Raw genomic sequence first — 20058 nt, forward strand, 5'->3', positions numbered from 1 at the left:
TGTGTGTGTGTGTGTGTGTGTACTATATGTATTACTATATATATATACTATATATATATATATATATGTACTATATATATTATACCATATTTGTAGTCATTCGAACTGCGCGAATTGGTTTTCCGCACTTATAAATTAAACTGTCATAATATCATACTGTGATAATATCATAAATTAGATTAAATTGACAAGCAATTTTTAATAATTTGATGCTCAATCATGCATTAGAAATTCATCGGATTAGAAAATGTATTGAGAAACTGTAAATAAATTTATTGCGAAAAATATTACCTCGGCGGGAATGGAAACCCGGATCTCTTGTATTCCATACGAGCATTCTAAAGGTCTGTTTTTTTATTGCTGCACTTTCTAAACTAGTATACAGTACAATAAAAAATAGACCTTAAGCCTTACTACTATCGAGGTTAGTAATATTCTTCGGAATAATCAGTATATGTATGGAAACAACGTCTTTCTTTCAGGCAATGTAATATAAATAGAATCTTATTTTATAAGAATCTAATTTTAAATCGTATATTTGAAAACTTAACGATAAAATTTTCAGGGCGCAATTTAAAATGATAGTATGGTATATTATCTAGTGTAAGTATGATATGGTGACTAGACAATTTAGAGTAGTTTAGAATTCGGCGTGCAATTTAACTATAAATATGATATATATGCATGTACACATATATATATATATATACATATAAAATTCACATTAAATGATTTAAGTATTAAAGATTTAGCTTCGACCGTTATAGATAAAAAAAAATTAATTAGTTATTCATGGAACTATAATATACTTATCATCGGTTTTATATCCACAGATTTTATTATGTACACAAAAGTATTACACACATATTCAGGTATCACTGTCCCGCTAGTGAATTTGTTGCAAAAAGATATAAAGAACGGTGAGATGTGTTTGCGATGTTCATATACATCTTTATCGAAGATAAAGAGTATCTTCTATTGAACAACGTTAGAATTTTCATTTGTAACGTATTTAAAGATTGATCTGAAGACGTATTTAAAGATTGATCGAGAAGATATTTACAGAAAGATATATAAAATATTGTATGTGAAAAAGACAAACTGTTGAAACTCTGAATTAATTAACTCTCGATTAATTAATTTAATCGATATTATTACATTCTATGAAGTTGAAAAGCCAGTTAACAAAAAAGAATTTTTGATAATCGGTATAAAATACCTTTATCGATTTGTGAGATCGATTGCATGTGATGAAAATTCAGTTTATGATACTTTCATATTTCATTAGTGACATTAGAAGAAATATAGAAAAGGTACACATATATTATACAAAATGATAAAACATCGTATTGACAAGTATTATCAGAAGACTGATGAAACGATAATGGAGAGAGATGTATCAGGACCAATGTCTCTCAAAAAATTCCTCCAGGCAGAATTTTCTATCAGAGAAGATGACAAAAATAGAAAAGACACAGAGAAAAAGATCGATCGGATTTCAAGAATCTAATCACATTAACGGTAAGAGACGATCATGCAAAATTAAGTAATGACTTGACGTGAAAGTCGGAAGATAGAATAGAAAAAGGTACAGTAGTGGTACAGGATTTAGTTCAGAATTCTCTTACCGCGGCCGTCATTTCGAAGGCCGTTCTGATATCCTTTGGTCGTCGTGGAAAACGATATCACCGTGTTCTTATACTTGAATGGACTAACTTTTGGACCGTAAGTGACCTTTGGAGTGGTACTGACGATGTAATATGAGTTGAAAAAATTGCTTCTTCTGGTGGTAGTGCTGAAGCCGCCACCAATATCGCTATTACTATTGTTACTATTATTATTATTGTATCTAGTCTTGTATTGATCGGTGTATAAGTTATTGATAATTGTCCGCGTATATTTTGACACTGTCGTTGCGAACAGATTTGTGACGTGTTTGTAGGGATAAGTCGACGTCCTTATCGTCGTCGTAGTCGGTATCGATGGGGTTATGCTCGATAATGGTATGCTCTGTGTTGCTTCCCATGGATACCTGTGTGGCATATTATCATGGCGTTACTATATATGGTGTTGCATTTGTATACTTCTGCACTATATTCTGCTAAATGACAGCGTCTGTTAATTAAAGTTAATTAACAGTCAGTAAATGCGTTGATTCACACTTTATAAATTGAAGTAACGATATGCTAAAATTCATGAGTAGGTTACCTAGAACCTTGTCGATGTTCAATAAATGTCGCTGATGTATATAACTTCAATTCTTAACTGCGAAATATTAAAATGTTTCAATAGAAGATTAGTTATATCTTCATATTATTAGGTAGAAGTTTTGTACTTCTTTTAGCGAGGATTAATTGATCAAAACGCATAAATTTTCTTTATCGTTTTTCATGGGATTCAAGAATTAAAATTAGTTACGTGCGAAGTTTTATTGCACGCGTTACGAAACAAAGAGTTGCTCGAGTTCTCGGATCATTACCTGTAATCTGTATTGTTGTAATGAGCGAATATCGGCCGGGTGTGTATTGCAGAATTGAATATGCTATCCCGGCGTACATACGTCGGAATGTTCTGCGTATAATCCGGTATTATGTTCTCGTGCTCCGCGACGCACTTCCCGTTCAGGCAGTACTGGAAATCAACGATCAAGCGATTAAACAACTGTGCAAAGACATCTCGAGAAGATATATGCTAAATATTGTTATCTCGGCGCTATTATGTAAAATTACATGATATTCTATTATCGCGTTGTCGGCACTAGCTAGGATTTATGAGATCACTTCTGATGTAATTGCGCGTTACAATTGCGACAGACGCGTCGCGGAAGCTATATCATAGTCCATAGCTCACATGTCATGCAAACTGCATTATGCATACATTGAAATATCGTATGCCGAGAGAGATATTTCTTTTACAAACGGAAATAAGGCAATTGTTATTGTAAAGCGGTGTTGAAATTTATTTGCCTTTCGGCTAATTTTCAACTTGGTTCTCGTCTCTTATCTCACAGCAACTTGCATAGTCGATCGGCCAAAAATTGACCGAAAGTTGCAAGTAAATTCTAGCACTGTTGTAAAGTATGTAAGCTCTCGTTTTACCTGACCATCTCCGCATGGCGATCCTTCCGCTGCTGGGCGATACGCAACGCAGTATCCGGATCCGGCGTCGAAACAGAATAGCTGAGCGCAAACTCGATCGTCTTTCTAAATATATAAAATTTAAATAATTAAAAATATAAAGATAAATAAATAAAATAAATAGATATGAGTCAGTAAGAATCATGTGATACATGTAACATTTTGTATAAGAATAATTTTAGATTCAACTCCATCACAGTTTAATATTCTACATAAAGCTTTATTAAAGAAAAAGACTTAAAAAATTATCGAACTTAATTATGCTCACTTTTTTCGTATTACAAAGACTGATACGTACGAAACAAGCGCTTGTTCCACGATCTTTCCGACATTGCGCATCTAAGGATAGGAGTTTACCCGGAAGAACTCTTGGCAGCGCCTCGTCTTCATGAGGCGCATTGTATAAGCAGGTCGCTGTATCACCACTATAAATAAAAAAGATAGCATATATTTAGTAATTTCCATTTACTTTTAATTTTAAGAAGAGCGTATTTTATTATAATAATTTGATTATTTATTTATACACAGTAAATTGTTTTCTAAAAGATAGAAGCTGTAGATACACTGCATATCAAATCAAAATCAATTTGAAAAATTAAAAAAAGATTGTAAAAATAACAAATTCTTTCGTACATTTTCCAATAATAGATCAAAGTTAGCGTTCTTAAAGTCTACGTTGCGTACAGTTACCTACTTTAGAAAATGATGGAAGGAGGACACACTGCAGTGGGACCATTTGAAGCCCTTCTCGGTGTGCCTAAGATCGCTCATGATATATCCGTCTTCCCATCGACATTTTTCTGCTCCTGGTCCACCCAGGTAGCTAGGCGGTGGTGAACCGTCGTGAACGGCACCCAATCTACAATTCACGTAAAATGTACGTTTTATTTTCAATGGTATCAATCGGTTCTCATTTCAGGCAAAAGAAGGCGGATACGTGTAGCAATAGATAAAAGCGAGAAAAAACAGGTTTGTATGATAATTTATGCTTACAGGTGGCCGACCTCGTGCGCAGCGACGATGATACCGCTGAATCCACCGGTATCTTCGATGATAGCGACCGAATTCACCTTCTCAAGACGCTTATTCACGACGCACGCCCCACCGACGTATGCGAATCCTGTGCAGAGGAGACTCTTTAGCATGCCTTGTGTTTGCGTTCCCTGGCTACGTGCATACATCGAACGGTAGTACTACTTTATTACTATTAGAATCATATTCGGTATTAACGCAAGCTGTCTCCTCGTTAAATTAGCGACAGAAGTATGTCTTCACTGTAAACACTTGTTAACGCTAATTATTCTATTTTTTAAATTTCGAGATCTTGGCTTTTAAGGACATTGCAGGTTCATAAAGTTCGATTGCTCTCAGTCGTAATTTGTGTTCAACATAGTTTTGATATTTACGTTTACGGTGAAGAAACATGTGTTGTTAATACACCATAGACATTGCTAGTATCTCGCGCTTTCGCACCCTATGAGGATTATTATTAATTATTTATTATTATTAATTCGTTTGTAGATAAATGTTAAAAACAAGTAGTTATGTCGATATATATATGCGGCATGCATCTGTTAATTCGTCGCCCAATGGTTAACGAGAGAGTTAGCCGAAGATATTGTATAGTTTACGTTCGAAATGTCTACGAATTGGCCGATCAATAGATCGGACGTCGTTGTCTTCCCTTCCCCGATTCAATATCAAATGATTACGAAAAAGTAGACACATCTCTTTTTAAAGTTATTCTCCTTAGTGATTTCAAAGACTTACCAAAGACCACGATCCATGACAATGTAATGCAGCCAAAGGTATACAAGAGTCATAAATTATTACTCAGGAGAGATACAGAACAAAGAGCGCAGGTGATATAAAAAGAAAAAAGAGAATAAAGACGGGAGGAGAAATTGAATTTTGAGCGACTGTTTCTTTTGTAATTTTTGGTTGAAAAAATAACGAAATATACGAGCGAGATACACGTAATTACCGATCGAAATTGTAATTTGATTATTTGATGTATAAAATACCGTGAAACAACAGTATATACATAAAATACGGAAACTGTAATAATTGTGTAGATACAGTGGCGGATCCCTTACAACTCAATATAGAATTGTCGCTACTCAAGGAACGCATAAAAATTAACAAAAAATCAAAATGACGTCAAAATGACTTTACTTTTTAAGCTGCTTAAAGTCAAACACTCAAATTTTGTAACTAAAAATCATTATTTTGATGTTAAAGTATATAATTTTGACTTTCTCTTGATTTAGTGTGTTTCTTGGATGAATTATATTCATTATATTTTGCATTTGTACTTTATTTTTGTCAATTGTTGAATCGAGATGCGCCAAAATTGTCTCAATCCGCCACTGTATAGATACTGAGACCTAGTATATGCAAAATAGACATAAACACACATATAGAAGTAGGTTTTTAAGCAACTGTGCAAGGGAACAGCAGAGTTTGAAAAAGGCAATTGCTTGACGAATCTGTATGGTGCGCGCATGAAATCAATACGTAAGAAAAGAAGAATATAAGGCATTAGAAGTAAAGTATATATTAGGTGTAGTAAAAAGAAATCCATTATTTTTGCATGAAATTGAATGGAAAAATAATGGATTTCTTTTTACTATACCTAATATGATATTGATACAAATAAAAGCTGATACATACACAAGTAAAGTATGTAACAGAAATTTGCTTCGAGTAACTTCTACGATTGCCTTCTAAGTCTCGAAAAATAAAAATCAGTATAAGTAAATAGAACTTTAAGTGTTTCCATATTAATTTTACAAACAAAATTTATCAGATTTCCTTTATTTATCTGTATTTGCGCTAAATACCAAAATTGGAAATCTGGAGATTGAAACTTTGTAAGGCAGTGCGTAATGTGCAAGACTTAAAGTTGAAAAAGCTAAAAAAATAACGGTTTCCCTCTTCGAAAAAAAAACATACCTGCGGTTCCTCTATTGCACACATCATTCGCGTATTGCCTCCTGCACATATCTAATCTGCAATGCAATAACAAAAATACTCTTTATCATGTAGATTTACATACTCAGTGATATTTCTGACCTGGTCACGGGACAGACAATATTTAGACGGTGAAACCCAGACACCGTACATATTAATCTTTTTACAATACTGCATAAGAGAACAATAAAAAATAAAAAATGTAAAAATAGATGCATGGAATCATCGCTTGAACGAATTTGAATTCAATTTGTGTCGTGGTTCGCTAGATTTCTCTCGGGTTGGAACACAAATGATAATCATCCTCTCGAGAAACTATTATAACCGCCAAGTATAAAACACACTATCCTGCGTTTTGAGAGAAAGTTCCGTGATGTCCTTGCGATAGTCCGTAAATGTGGATTTGCGTGTGATCGAAAGCAACACCCACAAAGCGAACGTTGCAAAAAAAAACCAGGATTCGTAACCGGCACAATTTTAGCATGGTCGAATTTCGACATTACTTAAGACACGTAAAAATAATTTTCCTATTAACGGAGCCAAAATTGTGTCAATTTCAATCCTTACTGGAAATTCTCCGCAAACACAAAAAACAAATTTAAAAAAAGAAACGCGCTCCTTCCTCGAGGCAGCCTTGAAAAAACGAGTGTTGCGGAAGCGCACGTGTAGCCAATGTGTGAAATATTAAACAAAAAAATTAATAAGTAAATAAAAGCAAAGAAACTGCGCCGAGCGCGTTTGGTGCATGAATCAATGCCCGCTTATTAAACGGTGATCTCGTGTTGGATTTCATTAATCAATTGTACGCGATTGCGAGTTGGCATTTTGATTAAGCGTGACAGACGTTATGGGTCCGATTTATTGTACAAGATTTCACATTCATATGGCGCACTCTTTCGTAACTGAAGGAGGAATTTGTCTAACAAATCGTAAATCATATAGATCTGCATAAATGAAGACTTAATATGCATGGATTATGTTGCCCCGTTCATTTTATTAATTCGAACTGATTCATGAGTTCAAAATATGCTATGAGTTCAGATTATGCTGCAAAAATGTAAATGGCTGAAATATTACTATATGTTACATCGATATATGCAATAAAATTCATACATATTATATCAGAAATAAAATTTATCTAAATATAAAATTTAATACGATAATTAACCTTAATTTTCGGTTGAATTAATATTTCAGTTCTCTTTCTATATTTTTACACCTGATTGGAGTAACCCTGCCTAGAGTGTTGCAAAATACTTGTAATAAAAAAAACACGAATTCGTCGAAAGGAAAAAAAGATTTACATTAAAGCCTGCTCAATCTACGTAGTATTGCGTAATTCACACATACAAATGATTCTCTCTGCGAATCACTATATATATATTTTTAAGAAGTTACAGGAAACTGATTTTAACTTGATCTTTATGACTTTCCAATGCAAATGTCAAACTGGATATTTTATATATTCAGTGATACGTTTTGATTATCTGCGAACCTATGTTTTTATAGCTTTATGCATGACGCAATTGACATGATTGTCCGATGTTGTGGCGTTTTGGGACCACAGCGCGGCCGCGAATTATCAATGTGCGTTAATTATCAATTAAATTAAGATTAGTGGTACCATACCCACTCCTTATTCGTTCCTCCTTGCTCGAGCGTGTGCGTAAGAAGCTCTGGTGAATTACAAGTGCATTGTTTCGCAGGCACAGATTACAAGTTCCTAATTTCGCTCGTTGGAATCACGCGAGGAAGATATTTCTGTTTGAAGCTGTTTTTGTATCAGCGAGCGTTGGTTTTTCTTGCATTATCGCAATTCGTTGCTCACGTAATTAGCTCGCGGTTCGTCCTGATCCTCATATTTCTCGAAAAATATCTTCCCCAAGAATCCCAAGACATCCCCTAACTCTACTATATCTGTTAGATTATGTACCATTACTGCATGTCAACCGTCAATAATACCGTCAACTATATACATTATACATGCTAGCAAAAATGCTGTACCATACGTTACGAAAATTAAGAAAAAAAAAAAGAGTAAAGCGTGATCGCTATGTAATAAACCATACCGGCAGTTCCCTTAGTGCAGCGGCCGCCTTTCCTACGACGGCACATATCATACCTGTTTTGCGGAATAAAAATCGAGAGTATGAAATCATCAGAGAGAATAAAACGTAAGATTTATAATAAACATTATCGTAACACAAAAAGAGAAACGGAGAGTATATTGAAGTTAATTATTGAATGCTTTTATGTGGAATTCAACATTCATTTATGATGTATTCGCTTCTCTCATTTACATCATGTAAAGTTAATGAATGCTCGTTGGATTGACAAATAAATAAAAAAGTATGGATCATTAGAGAGGTTATCGTTTCTGCAGGCACTTTCGTGACTTGCCGTCAAGTTACAGCACTGCACGTAGGTCGTTTTACGGATCGGGTACTCTTACTTTGTGACAGCGACGGCAATGTCGTATACAGGAAGTCTTCTCTCCCGGAAAAGATATTTGCCCATGTCTGTCAGAGCAGCTGCCGAGTCAATTGCGTCTCTTCCCACGCGATTCCTTTCTAAATACGGTGTCGCGTCTCGTCCCTGAGTATACAATTGTCTTATTTATATTTAGGCACCTGCAGCTTCAATCTTCAAAGATCCTTTTTTTTTCTCAATAATTATAAAGTTTGATAAATAGAGTTTACATATTTTAAGAAAAGATCTGTCGATGTATAGATTATAATATATGTACATAAACTGGAGTATTAATTTTACTACTATCTCTTACACGTGAAATAATTATTCCCGCTATACTGATACGTATTTTTGGCCCCTTCAGTAACTTGTACCTCAGATCAACTCCGTTCCAAAAGGATACGAAGTATCTCTTTATCTGCACGTTATCGCCACCGTGCAATCTGAAAAGAAAAGATCCGTTTCATCATTGAGAGAAACGAGTTAAGAGAAATTATAAATGTCAATGCGGATACACGGAATATTCGTATAAGGAAAAATAACAGTTACGGCTGTATATACTCAAAGCTTCTCGCGCTTCTCAAAGATGATATTAATCGACTCTCACCTGTACCCATCGTAATCCACAATACAAAGGATTTCCGGGTAAATGACGTACGGTGCTTCGCGCCTCGATCTGCTATTAATCGAACGCTTAATCCTATATCTCTTGGCTAAATGATCGGGTTCCATAAGCGCTGAAAACATTTGTATTTATATTTGCAGTCTTAGGATTTTTTAGATCAATTTTTAAACTGTCGATTCAAATAAGATCGAAAATTAAAGTTTTGACGTATATTCCACTCACAAAAGTCACTGTACTCGTCGCTGATAGGTCGATCCACTTTTTTAAAAACGATATGATGACTTGTGTGTTCCAAGTCTTCGCTACTAGTTATGTTGGGCAGTAGTTCGGGTTCGTAAAGAGTTGACGCTTTGCTCACTACTTCTTGCAGAACCCGTTCTGGCAGTGGCCGAATAACTAATTCTGAACCGATGGTTCCATCCTAAACGAAAAGATGTATACTTTAATAGAATAATTAATCACGTAATTAATTATTCTATTAAACATAGTCATTCATCAAATGAATATAGAATCAAGTGTCATGGGAATGTCCAACTTCGGATTACAAAATTTTATTTTAATTCGATGCGAATTAAAAAAACTTATTTATATGTATATTATGTCTCTAATTTATTATTTTTAATTAGTAATGAATTTAATTAGTATTTTTTTAATTAGTAATATTTTAGTAACGATAAAGCGAAATTTTATTCTTATTTAATATTCTCTGTCTTTCTTCTTTTTTAAAGGTTGTAATGTCAAAATATCATCTCAAGAAATGATTCAAGACTAGCTGATTACATTGAACTATATTATACATATAATATTCAAGTAGTTTACATTCAAATGTATTGCAGCATAAACTTTTTCGTAATTAACTGTGACTATAATTGTATCTAATAATAATTTTTCTAAACATCACTGCAATGTTTTTAACAGATAAATATAAAACATTTCATATATAAACTTTGCATAAATAAAGAAAACTTAAAACAATCAAGAAAAAATCTAGAAAAAACATGACGTGAGCATTGTGTAACGAAAAACAAACTTAAACAAAGAGATTAAAATTAATAATCTCGCTATAAACTTCGAAAGTTTACGATTCGAAGTGATTAATCTTAAGTTTGATCGCTGAAACACACTCTTGGTGTGTATAAACACTATAAACTAAGCCTGATACCCATAATTATTAGACGACTCATGCCCACTCGAGTCTCTCTCTCCGAATTGTGCAATATTTGAATATTGCACATATAAATATCGCGGTATATGAATCACGGCGCGTTAGTTGAGGGGCATGTTAAATCGAGCGTTTCCATCAAGCTGGGCGCCGAGTTATACATTTTACGGCGAGTCGAATTACTCGGTATTCTCGATCCGGACACGATCGCGCCGTTCGATCTGCAGTCTGCGAGAGGTGCACTGGTCAGATCTCGAGGAAGGGGGAGTGAAAGCGAAAGGTCAGGCCAGCACGGGGTCACTTAGAACAACGCTTTTACGACGTGTTATGTAACCAGACGGCATTATGTATACGTGACCGCGCTAAGACGACATATTATATGTCTTTGTCTTCATTAAAATTTCATTGAAACTCCTACGCGCGAAAATCGCCGTCAAAGTCACTGAGAAATTAATTCCGTCATGGATCCATCGGATCTTCTGAGTAAACGAGAGGTTTTTTTGTACCTAACAATTAACTTTCACGACTCCCGCAAGATACAACGCGTGATTGTAATGTAATATATCCGTGCTCTCGTCCGCGCACCAGTTATATTACTCGTATTTGCATGCGAGTAATGATCTCGCGCGTAATAGCGCAATTTAGATCGTCCCGACCTTTCGGATAAAGCATGCGGACGTGCAACGCACGTAGCGTGGTTGCTTACGAAATTCAATTCTGTTTCGCTGAAAAAAACATCAGGAGTAACAACAATTAAGATTAATTGAGAGGTGAAGGGACAATCAATTGGCGCAATCAACTTGCTTCATTTTTAATTTATGTATAAGAGAATTTTTTTCGTATTATTTTCTAATTTTTTTTTAAGTTTTGCTTTTAACGAAAATTTGCATAGTGCTATTTTCAAATTTTTTTAAAAAGTTTTTTTTCTAGTTTTTTAATGTATGAGAATTTACATCGTATTCTGTTCTCCAAAAATGCTTCAAGTTTGCAATCAAACTTCTCTTCGACGGAATCGCGAATATAATTATCATATTTAGTGACGTGACGGATAAATCTCGAAGATTTCGCGTTTCGAGAATTATACGTGATAAATACTAATACGGGGAAAATATCTCATACAGCTGATTCCTTCTTAGAGATGCAATTAAGAGCTTTGTAAGAGAAATCAAGTCACGCTTGTTTAAACGCGAAATTATTAGGAATACAACATCCTTCTTTCTCTCTCGAAATTGCAGACTGCGGCGAAAGGTAGGACCGATGCATACAAGTTTATTGGCTTCTGTCCCGTAGACACAATACTCTTCACGCGAGACTTCGTCCTGACTAAAGACGAGAAAGACGTCGATTGCGAATATAAGATGAAAATGTCAAAACCGTGGTTTTTCATCATCAGTATTTAGGTAACTTTAATGCCGTAGGTATATGTAACGACATCATTTTATTCAATTATCTACAATAGACTGTAAATTAAAATTTCATTATAGTCTTCATTATAGTCTTTTCAAAAGTGGGGAATAATATTATTACGTTTATTTCGCAAAAACTTTTTTTCTTTCTTCATTGTTTAAAATAAAAAAAGTATTATAAACGTCTCAACATTTTTCCACAAGATTTCATCTCAGATTTAAGCAAGCGATGCGACTGCTTACTAAATATACGGCTAGCCTTACTCATCTGCTAGAACAGTTTACGACTATTTTGGATAACGAAACTTGGTAGGTGTCCATAAAATATAGACGCCATAATTCACGATGAAACAACGTATTCGATAGAACAACATGCCAGACACTCGTTCTAACATTTTAATTACTTATAATAAATCTCCATTGACTCACGCATCACAAATCTCATACGATTCATATACGCGATTCGTATACGCGATCACTGAATTTCATTCCCGCTTGATTATAAATATTATTCTTGTAGTAGAATAAACAATTTAATAAAATTCAAAAATCTAAAAGAGAGAGATACTCTATAATCTATATAGTCCATATCTTTGTAAAATATAAATTGTAATTCAAAGTACAAGTTAGTCACGTAAAACTATCGTCCATGAATCTCTCGCGAATTTTTATACGATTGTACCAGCGATTGTAGTTGCTTTCCGTCCATTGCCGTAAAAATGTTACGCCGTGCGGTACGGCAAATTGCGATATTGCTATAATTATAACACAGGTCCTAAGCGAATCGCGTCGGTTGACGAAAGACGACCCGCAATAATAGGGTGGTGACGAAAGAAACATTAAGAAAGAATGGCCGCTTACAACGCGCACTTTCCCATTCGTGTCTCGGTGTAGTAGAATGGAAGCCATATTCTCTGCGTCTTGATAGATGTCACCGATATCCACGCCGACCTACAATAATTAGAAACTCAGGTTCGTTAGAGAAACTGATTCGATAAAAATGTATGATTCTCTTATCAAATTATTAAATAAATTTTCAGAACCTTTTGTTACGTTTTTTTTGCTTTTTAAGGACGTTTAGTATGAAAAAAAATATAATCTGTTGTTTGTCGAATATTTTAGCTTAGTAATAAGTATTGAAAAAATTTTTAATTATTAAAAAATTGTAAAGTCTTAATGATTAGATATACTAGTAGAAAAGAGGTCACTTACATCCTTCACCCTCTCGTAATGAAGGCCGTCCGGTTGTGACGCGTTCCTGGTAACAATCCACATCGGCAAGCTGTTGGCCGTCAATAATCCTTCCGTAGGTTTTAACGAAAGGCTGATATCTTTGCCGAAAGCCTTCAGGTGAATCTGCGGTTTCGCGTCCAAGCTCCTCTTATGCACCGTGTGCAACACAGGCACGACTTCGTACGGTGGCACTATGGTTTGAAAGTGTAAAATGTGTTTATATTTGCAAAAGGAAAGTCATCGAGCTCTTGTTCTTTTGCTGCATTTTTAAAAAAAGAAATCTTCGTTTATATATATGTATAATTTAAAGGCTACAATATTTTTTAAATATATGTTTATTTTCAGTGTTTGCATGTTACGATTGGCATTTCAGAATTAATGATGATTATCGATTAATTTCTCATGCCTAGCTGTCGTTAAAAAAAATGGCGATTATTGAAATCTGAAGATCAGGCAACAGAGACCCTTTTTAAGATCATCAGAATGATGATTCTCGAGTGATGGAATCGAGATAAATATTCATCGAGAGTGATTCACGATGGAGAATTGGAGTTTAATGGCCCGTTGTCAAGTATGAAAAATATTTGCGTCTCTGACCCTTGATTTCTTTGCCAGGGACACGCCGAGAAGATGAGGAAGAAATTCCACATGAATAAAGTTTCGGATAAAATGTATTCATCATTAAATTCGACGTGAATTTTATTTCAAAAATTAATTAATAGATTTATTTCACACTGATGATTTTCTTCAATTTTTACTTTTACTACAACAAAACTCCAAAAATTAATGATTTTCACGAGAAATGATGCAATGCATCCATACCTTTAATTATGAAACATCTCGCATAAAAATGATATATTAATGCTCATTTCTAGCAAAGTAGATTAACTTTAATCTCGGTTCAACTTACTCTTCGTCTTTTTCTAATCTTTAAAATTAGAAGTTATCTATGGTAGAAATTATGGTGGAACGGGCATTAAATAGACATTTTATTATTCTTGACGCGTGTATAATCGCAATTCTGCATTTGAATCACATTAATTGGCAATCCGATGTTTTTTTAATGCTATTGCCGGAGGGAATGAGGTATTAAAAAAACCGGAAAAGATAACGGGTGAGTTACTTTTTTTCGCTATTCTTACCGGACTCGTGTCCCGTGTAAAACACCGATAACATCTCTTCCCTTGTCATGTGCTCGTGAATCTGAAACACAAATGGGTTTAAGTGAACGCGCGGGTGTCGCAATATTCTTACGTAATCGAGATCGCGACTGTTCGTAATCTCGGTGCGCTTTATCGATCGACTCATGAATAAATCCATGACGAGATACGATCCGTAGATCGATCACGACGCTTATTACTTACGATTAGTTTCCTAAATGCGAAATGACGTGTATCACAATAGTGCTATAAAGCGAATAGGTACGTGACGCGCATCAATTGAAGTGATAAATCGAAAGAAACTTTTGCTAATTTGTCTGACGTAAATGATATTTCCTACACGCGATTATTCGTAATTATTATTCGCGCAGAGAAATGAACGTGGTAGAGAAAGAATTTTTATATGAGAGATCTTTTGTGCAAGCAAATCTAACTTTCGAGATTTGCAATTTAGTTTCATTATTGGTTATTACGTCATCTCGTATGTTTTTTCGCTTGCGCGCATCTTGACAATTCCGTGACTCCAGTTTTATTTATTTTTTCTTACTCAGCCGAAGTAATTTCTTGATGTATTGTTCCTGTCGCACCAATATCGTGGGAATAGTGAAGCAAAGTGGATACGGTAATCGGGAATGGTAACGCCGCCGGCAAAAAGACATCACGTTTTGTGTTGTAAAAAGTTACGTCACGAATAGTAGAACTATCACGGCTCGGAATTTGTAGATTAATCCACGACTTGAAATTTTATGTTTCACAATGCAGGCAGCAAGAGCGATTAAATAACGTATCTAGCAATTGCAATAACTGCACAAGAGATTCTTATTAAATAAGAGAAAGAGGATATCTACATTGAGAAAAAATATAGTCAATTTTAATAAATATTTAGTTGAATACTGCCAACTAAATATTTATTAAATATAAAGACATATTTATTTGATATAAGAAACATTAATTTGATTTAACAATCATTTTTTTTAATGAACAAATATTTATGGTAAGTTTAGTTGGTATTGAACTAAATATTTATTAAAATTGACTATTTTTTTTTTTTCAGTGTAATATCACTTGTGTAAACACTTGTACAATAAACTAAAATAAAATTGCCCCTCGACACTGTAAATTTAAATATATAATAGTTACCTTATATAAATTTCAAATTAACAACTGCCCAGTTGAATAGATTACATTATTAGCCTGTGATCAGTATATAAATTTTATTTAACGTGACGTTTTTTTTATTATTTAACATCGCTGTAATTGGCTGCGATAGGCTTGCTCAGGTTAGGACGGCGATTTTTCAAGTGTTCTCAGAATCGTAGCCCGTCCGGTTTTACAGCGGCGGTCCATAATTAACGGACATGCACGCGTATTCTGTTTTCCAATCGCGTTTCAAGGTCTGCTTCTACCATTTCACAGCAGCATGCCGTGCTTTTGCTTGCTGCACCGTGTCACAGAAATCGAGCTGCAGCTGGAAATCGATTGAAGCCCCTGGGAGTTCTAAGGTCGATCACTTTCGCTCATTATTGCCGAGCCTCCAATCGCGAGCTCGATCGATTTGTGCTACGAGCAATCGTTTCGCTCCTAACAAAACTTCGACAAGATATCTACTTGTTCAAAAAGAACACACAAAAGTCAACAAAAAATCAAATGATTTTATTTTGATTCTTAACATCAATAAACAGTTAAATTTTGTAACCAAAAAATTATCGTTTAGTTTCTCATGACGTCAAAATACAATCATTTTTATTCCTTCTTAATGTGTTGTTTCTTGAGTGGATCGTAATTCGAAATTCTCATAAAATATCCAAATTTTCCTTTATATTTCTTTTTAATCTTCCAACATAATCTCATAATTATTTTAGAGTATTACATTAATAATGGTTTTATTGTTTTAAATTAGTAGAGCTATTTTCTATACAATTATACTTTATTTTAAAGTTTAACACACTTTAATACTCTTGATCCGATATAACGATTCTTATAAATCTGCCTTGATCTACATATGCACGAGCGATTCCACGTCAGTACGGCAAATAATCGAGATTTTCTCAGAACAGTTTCAGACCCGACAATGAATTTTGTAATACCCGTCAACCGTGACATGAGCCGCGCGCGTTTTAATCGTAATGTATTTCACGCGTCTGTGAGCATAACCGCCGATCGATAGAAACGCCGTCTTTCTTTTTTTCCCTCCCGTGAAAAGTAGATTACTCTCTCGGCTTAGGAACATTCCGGTTTTCCCTTTTGATCTTTCTGTCTCTCTCTCTCTCTCTCTCTCTCTCTCTCTCTCTCTCTCTCTCTCTCTCTCCTCCGGTGCAACAAATACATCGCGAAATCATGTAAATCACGTGGAACGACTGCCGGAAATCATCGTTTCTCATTTGAAAGTAATTATTTGTACCGTTTCCTAATGACCGGCGATTTACGTAAGTCGGCAAATGGTCGACTGACCGGTTCGCAAATGATTCAACGACTATCAAGAGAAGCGTCTCTTTATTTGATTACAATGTTTAACGTATCTATTATCGATGCTCATGTTGTTTTTCTCCTGTTTTTCACGATTTACCGATGATGAGACACGTGCTCGCCCACGTGGATGTTTAATTACAAAGCGCAACCTTTTAACATTTCTATTACTAATACATATCTTATAATTTAATATCTGTACGAGTATAATGATTTATTTATTATACATACGTCGCGCTTTTGATTTTACTCTGACATAATTCCAGTTGCACTTTGATATTAATTATATTGATTGTGATTCAAGAAATGTATATAATTTTGACAGATACGGATATAAAATAATACAAAACAATGCCAGTCATTCACATAAAAATATTACCGTGATTATTGTTCGTCAATAGTCTTCTAAATTAATTATATATGCGGAATAAATGAGTCATAAATTTTCTTACAAAAAAGTGTTTGGTGTAAAATTAAATTTTCGCGAATAATTCAAAAATGACAAAACTCGATATATAATTTGTATAATATGTTGTATAATTTGTATAATTAAATTTTAAACTAACAACTGAAAATTGTCAACTTGTATTTTGCTTTAACAATGTTTGTCTCGATCAGCGCTTTCTTAGTTTTCTTTGTTGCCAATCGTTATCACGTATGAGCTTAACAAGAATTACGTGATTATTTTAAATTTTCTCGAAAAAAATCGAAAGCAAGGCAAAGTGGCTAAACAACATCGAATGGTTCGATGGTTTTATCGCAATTTCGTGCGCGAGGTTCTTACGTAAGTTAGGAGAATCGGCCATTGACCATGCTCGTGATGATTATCTACGACAAGATGACGCACTCAACCGATGCGTGTTAAGTCGTAATGTGCCATTAATTGTAATCCTTTTTTTTTCGCGTACTTGTTTTAATTATGAAACAGTTACTATATTGACACGTATGTACATATACAAGTTGTCAGTGCTATTAATCTTAACGAGCTCTATTTCGTAAAACAAGTCTCACATTTGTATCTTGTCACTCTTGAGAATAAATCTGTTTAATAAATAAACAGAGTTTACGAAATAAATAGAGTTGAAATCTTTATTTTTTAGGAAAATGTGTTGAAGTCTTTAAACTTAGAAATACTTTTTAGATTTATATTTCTTTATTTTAAATTGATTAAATAATGAAAGATATATAAGTTTATGAAAACGATTTATAGTTTTTATTGTACGTAATAATTACAGATAAGCTGAAAGGACATAAGCAAGAGTCTTCGTATCGTTTGCAAGTTCTGCGCGGATCTTAGTGTGATAATCGATGATTGTCGGAGTAATTTCCTCATAAATAGCCGGCGCACCCAACATTAACCGCGAGTAACGCGAGAAATTATGAAGCATCGTTAATTCCTTCTTTCCCATATTATCTATATTGAAGCTAATTAATTCTGCTCGTGCTGTAATCGCGCTAAATAATATTCAAGCATTAGAGCTGCATGTAAATTAAGTCTGCACGAATTAAGCGAACGCTGTCGTCCTCTTGAAGAACTTCTCGAAAACAAGACGCGTAAATGCGCGCATTAAAATTATATTCTGTAAAAATGTAGTAAACGGAAAAAGAAAAGAGAAGGGTATATTACTTGAGTAAATAGAGACCCGAGCGTAAATCAAAAGACGCTGCTCGCGTACCGTGAATTTACCTCGCAACGACGTGATTAACGTGAATTAGAGTCGTCATCGCATTCTGCGGCCGTTCGCTTTAATTCAACAGAATTATCCTCTTGCACGCGTCCTCACGAGCACGCGTATTCTTTGTCTTAAAAAGGTAATTGCACGGGATAACAATGTCCTTGGGCGTCTTGACTATACTTGACTGGGATCTTACCTTGTGGCATCGTACGAGAGGTAGAATGATGGCCATGCAGAGAAGGACAAGGGCGCGAGTCATTTTGCATAAAAATATTCCTGACTGGTTGCGTCACATCGCTGAAACAGAAAATTTCGTCTCATAAGTGGGAATGAAGTGAAAGTAATTAGTAACAATACAATGGACGCGACAATGTGAAGTACTTAAAACTCTGTCGCTCTCGACATTTATTTATTTACATATTTTAAAAATTATCGTTTTCTTTTGAATCCTGAGAAGTTAATTAGGGCGATATCTGTCTATTTAGTGTCATTAACAAGATAAAATTCATCTCTCAACATCATCTTTTCCCATTGTCGCTGAATTAACAAAGGAAAAAAAGGAGAGTCGCGTCTATTATTTGCGAGCGGATGAAAGAAATACTTTATCCGCCGGTGCAATGAAGAAATCATGAGATTATATAATTTTTTGCCACACCCTCGGTGAAGCGAAATGTGAAAATGAAGATTCGAAATTAACCGTCGCGAGTTCACGCATGCATGAAACTGAGAATTGCCGTATCGCGCGAAGAAACGAGAGCGCGGCGTTGAATATAACGTGCGCGAGTACGACGGGGGCGATCCCGGAAGGAAAGTTTCGCTGCATTGGATTAACGCCGAATAGACTCGTGTCAGAAGCTTTGAACATACTGTATCTACAGACAGACAGTGTTTTGCGCAGAAACTGATCTTCGATCGCAAAAAAAAAAACCAAAAAGGAGAAAGAGAGTCGACGACCTCCGAACAGATTCAGAATTCTTTCAAGAGTTCCAATGTCAAAATTCTGCAAAAGATTCTTAATACATTGGAGTTCGAAAATTACTTATTGATAAACTCTTATAAAATTAATATTTGTAAAGATATTATTTATGAAAATTTTATTTTAAGAACTTAGACGTGAAATGCGAAATAGCAAGATGTTGAAAATTTATTGAAATGTTGAATGTTGAAAATTTTGTTTGAATAATTTTGTTGCTTGTAAATCTCGGTTAAAATTAATTAAGATTTAGATTATTTTATTGGATTTATATGATTAGAATTATTTTTTTCACATATATAATTAAAAATAAGATTTAGTTAAACTATAGTCAATTTAATATCAAATTTAATTTTCTTCAGTTAACATTTATGATAATAATCTTGAATTGTTGATATCATTATAACTATTTTATAACAGACGAAATGTAAAGTTATAAACATTTGGAGAGAAAATAAGATCATTAAAATAAATTAAATAAAGCTATTAAAAAAATAATAGCATGCACGGAAGCTTATTATTTATGTAAATTTATCAAAAATATGTTCTAAACTTCTTGATATTTAAATATAGCAAATATAAAACAGCAAAGTTAATATAATTTACTTTAATTCAATTAAATGAATTAAGAATCTAAATGTATATAAATATCAAAATATAAATGTCCAACTGAAACATATTATCGAAAATATTATATCTTAATTTGTTTTTAGTAAAAAACTAGAAAAAGATCACGCCTCAGAAAGATTAATTTATTTCTTTTTAAATAAATTTGTGA

The 20058-nt window shown here is 34.2% G+C and overlaps 1 protein-coding gene across 6 annotated transcripts in view; it reads right to left on the reverse strand.

Annotated features, from left to right (window-relative positions):
- The window catches only part of LOC108685840 (A disintegrin and metalloproteinase with thrombospondin motifs 8), a 55227-nt gene that overhangs the window by 1797 nt on the left and 33372 nt on the right, over positions 1-20058 (reverse strand). For 5 of the 6 annotated variants that reach the window (XM_018190824.1, XM_018190826.1, XM_018190825.1 and 2 more), the window contains 15 exons: positions 18504-18604; positions 14148-14208; positions 12985-13196; positions 12634-12723; positions 9427-9625; positions 9187-9316; positions 8893-9022; positions 8563-8705; positions 6093-6148; positions 4131-4257; positions 3832-3996; positions 3436-3562; positions 3099-3203; positions 2480-2631; positions 1629-2032 (listed from right to left, as the gene is read on the reverse strand). In XM_018190824.1, the coding sequence (XP_018046313.1) occupies positions 1629-2032; positions 2480-2631; positions 3099-3203; positions 3436-3562; positions 3832-3996; positions 4131-4257; positions 6093-6148; positions 8563-8705; positions 8893-9022; positions 9187-9316; positions 9427-9625; positions 12634-12723; positions 12985-13196; positions 14148-14208; positions 18504-18566 (2164 nt within the window). In that variant the 5' untranslated portion in view covers positions 18567-18604. Of the gene's footprint in view, positions 1-1628; positions 2033-2479; positions 2632-3098; positions 3204-3435; positions 3563-3831; positions 3997-4130; positions 4258-6092; positions 6149-8179; positions 8233-8562; positions 8706-8892; positions 9023-9186; positions 9317-9426; positions 9626-12633; positions 12724-12984; positions 13197-14147; positions 14209-18503; positions 18605-20058 lie in introns of all 6 variants that reach the window. The other variant, XM_018190829.1, reaches the window with a different exon arrangement.

This window comes from Atta colombica, unplaced genomic scaffold (genome assembly GCF_001594045.1).
Source record: "Atta colombica isolate Treedump-2 unplaced genomic scaffold, Acol1.0 scaffold160, whole genome shotgun sequence".
In the NCBI taxonomy this organism is placed as follows: domain Eukaryota; kingdom Metazoa; phylum Arthropoda; class Insecta; order Hymenoptera; family Formicidae; genus Atta; species Atta colombica.